At 44.4% G+C, this 7,490-nt stretch overlaps 1 protein-coding gene across 1 annotated transcript; it reads right to left on the bottom strand.

Moving 5' to 3' along the window:
* Positions 1-5,963: 5,963 nt before the first annotated feature.
* Positions 5,964-6,929, bottom strand: LOC115412063 (olfactory receptor 49-like). Its single transcript, XM_030124360.1, has one exon. It carries the CDS (start codon positions 6,903-6,905, stop codon positions 5,964-5,966), a length of 942 nt encoding a protein of 313 aa, XP_029980220.1. The 5' UTR covers positions 6,906-6,929.
* Positions 6,930-7,490: the final 561 nt, after the last annotated feature.

The raw sequence follows: 7,490 nt of genomic DNA, 5'->3' as shown, positions 1-7,490 counted from the left end.
CAACTGCCATTTGTCCCTCCCCTTCTCTGTGCTTACCTCTCTTTGTGCATGAATCATGCGTTCTCAGAGGCTTGGAGCACTTGTACAGGAAATGAAGCCAGAGCCAGAGCTTAGCTAGCTAGCTATATTAGCTATATTAGAATGGAAAGTTCACCAGCAAACTGTTTTGTCACTAACATCATTCACTAGGAAATGCAACATCAGCCAGATAGGTATGAACTGGGGCTGTTCTGTAAGAGCGGAGGTGTTGGAGGAGACTGAATGAGGTATGCATGGATCGGGGCCAGAGCCAGAGCTGGGGTCGGGGCCGTAGCCAGGCAAATTGTTGCTGTGCAGCGCTCATGAACCCTTGGGAACAAGCATTGCACGTGCCAGTACTCTGGAGGTGTGGCTTTTGGGGGAAGTCTGAAGAAAGGGGTTTGGACTTTTGAATTAAGTATTTTCAAAATGTAGCTTGCTCGAACCATTTTTCTAATATCTCATACCCAACCTTTAATTTTCATTTCAGTTTGTTAAAACTATTTTTACTTTAATTCCCTTTAATGAAGAACTCTTTTCACTGCTATTGAAAGTGTTGTTCTCTATTGTATGAGAATATCTCTCCACTACATATAGAATATATGTTAAGGAATTTACTGACATCCCTGCAGCTGACGTGAAAACTTCTTTAAGACACACCACGCCTACTGTGGCTTCCCCTGTGCAGACCCAGCTGCACAGGGAACAGCTGATTCTCTGATTTTCACTGCAGATCAGACAACGTGAGAGCGAGAAAGAGAAAGAGGGAGACGTATGGTGACTTTTTGTGCGATCCACATACACTATATTGCCAAAAGTATTTGCTCACCTGCCTTGACTCACATATGAATTTAAGTGACATCCCATTCCTAGTCTATGGGGTTCAATATAATGTCGGTCCACCCTTTGCAGCTATAACAGCTTCAACTCTTCTGGGAAGGCTGTCCACAAGGTTTAGGAGTGTGTTCATGGGAATTTTTGACCATTCTTCCAGAAGCACATTTGTGAGGTCACACACTGATGTTGGATGAGAAGGCCTGGCTCTCAGTCTCGGCTCTAATTCATCCCAAAGGTGTTCTATCGGGTTGAGGTCAGGACTCTGTGCAGGCCAGTCAAGTTCATCCACACCAGACTCTGTCATCCATGTCTTTATGGACCTTGCTTTGTGCACTGGTGCACAGTCATGTTGGAAGAGGAAGGGGCCAGCTCTAAACTGCTCCCACAAAGGGGCCTCATGCAGCATGGGAGTCCCTGGGGGTGGACCCCTGGGTTGTTTGAACAATGGCTCAGGGATATCGTCTTCAGTCTTTGAGCGCCCCCCCGTGACTTCAGTACCTGCTTTTACCATCGTGGCAGATCACCAACACAGAGAGATCTTGCCCTCAGAGGTGTCCAGTCTCCTGGCCAAAAGGACCATCAGAGAAGTGGGGCACCAAGACAGGCGGGCGGGATTCTATTCGCGTTATTTTCTGATCCCAAAACCAATGGGACACTCCGGCCCAATTTGGACCTCAGGGGCCTGAACAAGTTTCTACAGCCCCTGAAGTGCAAGATGTTGTCCATGCCATGGGTGAAGCAAGCGGCCCTTGTGGGAGACTGGTTCACAACAGTTGACCTCAAGGACGCATATTTCCAAATTCCAATATGTGAGGGCCACAGACGATTCCTCAGATTTGCCTTCAACGGCAAAATCTTCGAATTCTGTGTCTTCCCCTTTGGGATATCGCTGGCTCTCCGCACATTTACCAGATGCATGGATGTGACCCAAGGGCCTCTGTGGCAGCAGGGTCTCAGGATAATGAATTACCTGGACGATTGGCTTATATGCGCTCAGACAGGGGAGCAGTGTCGTTGCCATGTCCAGATGTTGTTGATGCACATCCAGTATCTGGGTCTGTGCATCAACGAAAAGAAGTGCAATCTGCAGCCATCTTGGGCCACCCAGTTCCTCGGTACGTGGCTGGATACCAGGACTGGGTTGGTGACATTGACTCCGGCCAGACAGGATTCCCTCAGGGAACATCTGGAGCAGTTTCACCTGGGAAGCTGTGTCTTCGCCTGTCAGGTCTCATGGCCACTGCTGTGCAGGTGGTGCCACTAGCTCTCCTGCACATGCGGTCAGTACAGAGGTGCTGGCTGCATGTGCAGGAGAGCTGCATGTACATGCAGGGAGGCACAGGCTCTCTGCACCTGAGCAGGATAGCGTAAAGACTGTGGATGTGGGCATACAAGCAGTTCCTGTCACTCAGGGAAATGCATGTACCTGGTGTGGTGAATGTGGCGGTGGACCTCCTTTCCGGGAGGGAACCGCATCCAGGGAACTGGAGGCTCCCTCCGGCAGTGGTGGAGGAGATCTGGCACCGCTTTGGAAGAGCGGTGGCCGACCTGTTTGCCTCGAAGGAGAATGCTCACTGCCCACTGTATTACATGGCTGTGATGCCATGGCGCACCAGTGGCCTCAGGGGCTGCTCTGTGCTTCTCCCCCATTCAGCCTCGTGCCCAACCTGCTGCAGAGGATCAGTCAGGAGGAAGTTCATGTGATTCTGGTGGCACCGGATTGGCCACACATGACATGGTTCTCATGGGTGACACCGCTGTTGCACGGGACACCATGGAAGCTCCCAGTTTGCCGGGACTTGCTGAGCCAGGCGCAAGGGACCCTGTTCCACCCCTTTCCACAGGGCCTGGCCACTGAGAGGTCCAGCTTATTAGAGATGGGGCTATCTGGTTCGGTGGTTCATATCCTGCAGAATGCTTGAGCTCCATCAACAAGGGTGGCATACTCCTATCGGTGGGAGCTGTTTGTGTCATGGTGCAAAGCCAACCAGTTTTGACACAATGTCATTCTCGGCTCCGGAGGTACTGAAATACCTGCAAGGTCTCCTTGAGTCATGTAAATCCAGCTCCACCCTGAGGGGTGTAGTAGTAGCCATAAAAGCCTCTCGTGTTGGTGAGGCTAAGCTAACAGCACAGGATGCTAGCCTCATAGCCCAATTCCTCAAGGGGGCACAGAGGCAGGTGACATGCCATAGGCCGACCATCCCTACATGGGACCTGGGCAGGGTCCTGTCAGCTTTGGGACAGATGCTTTCGAGCCCCTGGGAACTGTGAGCCTTCAGTGGCTATCACTCAAGCTGGCTTTCCTCCTTGCAATCACATCTGCTAAGAGGATAGGGGAACTGCATGCTCTCTCTGTGCAGGAGAGTTGCTGCTGCTTCCTTCCAGAGGATGTGGGGGTTATCCTCTGTCCGAACCCAGCATTCTTACCTAAGGTGCTCACTGATTTTCACATAAATCAACCAGTGGAGCTGCAAGCCCTTAGGCCTTCCCAGGGGGCAGGCAGGGGTCCACACTGGTCAGCGCTGTGCCCGATTAGGGCACTTAAGATTTATGGTCAGTGGACAACCGCATTCAGGAAAACTGATCAGCTGTTCATCTGTTTCCAGCCTCAGCGTCGGGGAGAGCAGGTGTCTAAGGCTAGGCTTTCTCACTGGGTGGTGGAGGCTATCCACCAAGCGTACAGTGAGTCAGGTGAGCTGGCACCGGAGGGAGTGAAAGCACACTCTACACGAGGTGTTTCCACCTCCTGGGCCTTGTGGCGGGGAGCTGCCCTCTCAGACGTGTGTGCAGCAGCCACATGGGCTATACCAAATGCTTTTGCCAGATTTTATAGTTTGAATGTGGCCACCAGTACCTCCTTTGGGGAGCGTGTGCTGGGGACCATGTCAACCTAAACATTGATTCACTGTGCCCCTGGCAGTCGGCCACAGTGATGTCCAGATCCTAGTCAGTGGCCTTGGCAGAGCGCGGGCCATCTGAGTGACCTCTTCCTTGCACCAAGCCCTTGCATCTGGCAGGGTTGGGTATGCAAGGATCACGTACAGCTGGTGGTGGGCACATAGCGTCTTGCGGTATCGCCACCTCATATGCGTACGTTTTGTACATACTGTGGTGATTTTGTACACACTGTAAATATTGTGTACTCGGGGTGGTGACGTCTCATTCGATACCACCTCATGGGGTTACTATTGGAGTGGTGTCTGCTCTGTCTCCTTGGGACCCTCACGGTGTGACTTACAAAGCCCATAACATATATTCTATATGTAGTGGAGAGATATTCTCATACGATAGAGAACATGGGGTTACAGTGTAACCCTGGTTCTCTGAGAATAGAGAATATCTCTTCACATTGAGGCCGCTTGGGACCCGTTCAAATCAGAGTGAATCAGCTGTTCCCTGCACAGCTGGGTCTATTTATAGGGCGCAGGGGAAGCCACGGTAGGCGTGGTGTGTCTTAAATAAGTTTTCATGTCAGTGTAACCAGGGTTACACTGTAACCCCACGTTACTGTCCCTGTCTGATTATAGTGTTAAAGATTCCCTCCACATATGAAATGCCTAGTTCAGTAAAGGTTCAACAGCCCTGTTGAAAATAATGTAACTTCCATCTTCTACTCCTTCACACTGAAACATCCACTGCACCAGAAGCTGAACATCATCCAAACTCATATTCACAGCAGTGGTTACGTTACACTGTGTGGTTTGAAGCGTCTGCTTCTGGATTGAATCCTTGTATTTTATTATTAATCTATGTAGGGACATATATATATATATATATATATATATATATATATATATATATATATATATATATATATATACACACACACACACACACACGAAAATAAGGTTAATATTTTTGTAGATCTGACCTCACTGCATGTCACTATGCAGAAGTGTATTGACCTACATGGAGCATAGTATGTTGAAAAATAAACATAACTTAAACTGTTTTTTCCTAATATCCTTTTTCCACAAACTTTTTGAAGCCCCCTCGTATGCAGTAAAACCTGTGTACAGCTTAAGGGTATAACAACACTGAAATACAATGACATCTTAATCACTACACTTCATTTATAATTCACTGATTTTGTTTGATGCTTCATTATTATTTCAAACAAATCAGTCAGACTTGGACTGATCAGATAATATGTTTTACAATGAAGATAATTGCAGAACAGATTTGTGGAATGTAGTTCATTGAAGACAGCAACAATATTTCAAAATTCCAAAATTAAACTTGAAATATAATGAATCATTGTTGCAGAAACGTCCACTTCTTGATGACAAGATTAGTCTTTTTTTTTTTTTTTTTTTTACGGTTTAATAGTAATAATAATAATACAAAACGTATTTCATTACAGATCACCTTAATACAAAACAGCAGGGCCTCAATGAATACACAGAAATGTATACTATATATGTATATATATATATATATATATATATATATATATATATATATATATATATATATATATATGAATGATAAGGATATACGATAAGGATATATATAGAATATGGATCGTGGATACTTCCATATAGTTTGAGTCACATCTGTAAGGACAAAGCATGTAGACATGGGCATTGTTAGGACTTGAACGCATCTGGGGCTTAAAAAGACATGGGCATTCATTCAATGGGTGGGGGGTTCTCCGTAAGTATCGCTTAAAAATTCTCTCTCTCTCTCTCTCTCTCTCTAATTTCACTCATTACATACAAGGTAACAACTGCAGGTGCCAATGATGAAGGGGACATGTATTTACTCATATGCTTATTTAAAAAAACAAACAAACAAAAAAAAAACTTGGTGTACTCAGAGATCCGCGGCTACTGCTAAAACATCCAGGGCTTAAGCTCCAAATGCCCAGGTCTAACGACGCCCATGCATGTAAATCAGTAACATCTATAAAAAATTATTACAAAGATACATTCAGAATATGAAAAAATGTTATTAGTGCAGACAAGCAGATGAGCATTTTATATGACCACGGTCAATTTAAGCACAAAAGAAAAGAAAAATATTCACATATAAAACCTATCACGTTTCAGCTGAATGTGAACAGCATAGTGATGTATTTTGTCATTACTTCTTCAGTCTTGCCCCTATGGGCTCTTATTGTGCACACTCCTCTTCATATAAAAAAAATTCAAAAGTTGTGTGCGGATTTTAGTAAGCTTTAGTCCATAAATAAGTGGATTGACAACAGGAGGAATAAGTAAAAATTCAATTGCCATAAAATTAAACAGGTCTTGTGATAAAGTGACTGATCCAAGTCTCATGTAGAGTAAATCTAAAAGTACACTGAAGGAGTAGATGATCAAACAGATTAAATGTGGCAAACACGTCTGCATGAACTTCTGAAAGTTTTCTTTGGACAACATGCATGTTTTTATCAGATACATGTAAGACCAAAAAACAAACAAAAAATGTCCAAAGTAAAACAGCATGTTAAAATATCCTACTGCAACATGTGCTTTAGATGGTGAACAAGCAAGAGATGCTACATTCCAGTTGATACAGTAGATCCGCTGGATGTGTGAGCCGCAAAGCTTTTTGCCCAGTAACGTTGCTGTGTTCATGAACATACAAAACAGAGGCACAAACCATGAGAAAAACACAAAGATGTAGACTCTGTGTTTGGTCATAACTGAATGGTAGGTCAGAGGTCGACAGATAGCCACATATCTGTCATATGCCATCAGAGTTAAAATGGAAAAGTCCCCACATGTTGATGAGTGGATTACAAATCCCTGTAGCATACATCCAGTGTAAGAAATAACATGTGAGAACACTAGGTCCAAAAGGAATTTAGGATAAAAGCCAACTGTTCCATACAGAGCGTTAATGCACAGATTACACAAGAAAATGTACATTGGCTCATGAAGGGATTTGTTCCTGACAATGACAAAAATAATAGTAAAATTTCCAAATAGAATCAATAAGTACCACAGCAATGTCAGCACGAACAGAGTGATTCTCTGTTCTATAGTGAAATTCAAGCCTGAAAGAGTAAAAAGTGTGATAACTGAAACATTTTCCATCATCTCTAAATGTACCAGGTTGTGTTCAATAAGTTAAGTTGAACCAAACAAAACATCTATGGACAAAAGCAGTGGTGAGCAACAGCACATCATCTGTTGTGTAGTTGCTCACTCTGACTGGAGCCAGAGTTCAATTTAAATGTCCTCTTGTCAAAACATGAGTGGGGCCTTGAGACTGAAAATGTCTTGGATTGGTGGGACAAAGCGCTAAACAAACATGTTGGCATGGACACAGTTAGCATGGAAACAGCTGTACATGGAAGTGAACCTCTGATGCCTCTAGGAACTGTCACAGGCATTGGGATTAAATACATTTCACCCTAGTGAAACTGACTCATGAAGGGATTTGTTCTTATAATGACAATAATGGAAGCAAAATTTGGACTTGTGTGGTGTTAATGTGGATTAAACCCACCAGTACACAACAACAAATAGATGGACTCATTTTATTTCAATGTACATCATCCTTTGTAGGCCTAATTCTTCTCTCTCCCATGAGGAAGAACAGGTGTGACATAAAGTCAGAAATTCTGAATTTAACACCATTTGACTTATATATATGATGTATATTCTGGACTGCTGAGGGAA

This window comes from Sphaeramia orbicularis, chromosome 21 (genome assembly GCF_902148855.1).
Source record: "Sphaeramia orbicularis chromosome 21, fSphaOr1.1, whole genome shotgun sequence".
In the NCBI taxonomy this organism is placed as follows: domain Eukaryota; kingdom Metazoa; phylum Chordata; class Actinopteri; order Kurtiformes; family Apogonidae; genus Sphaeramia; species Sphaeramia orbicularis.
Note: the sequence above shows the minus strand (reverse complement) of the source record. Positions and strands in the feature narration are given on the sequence as shown.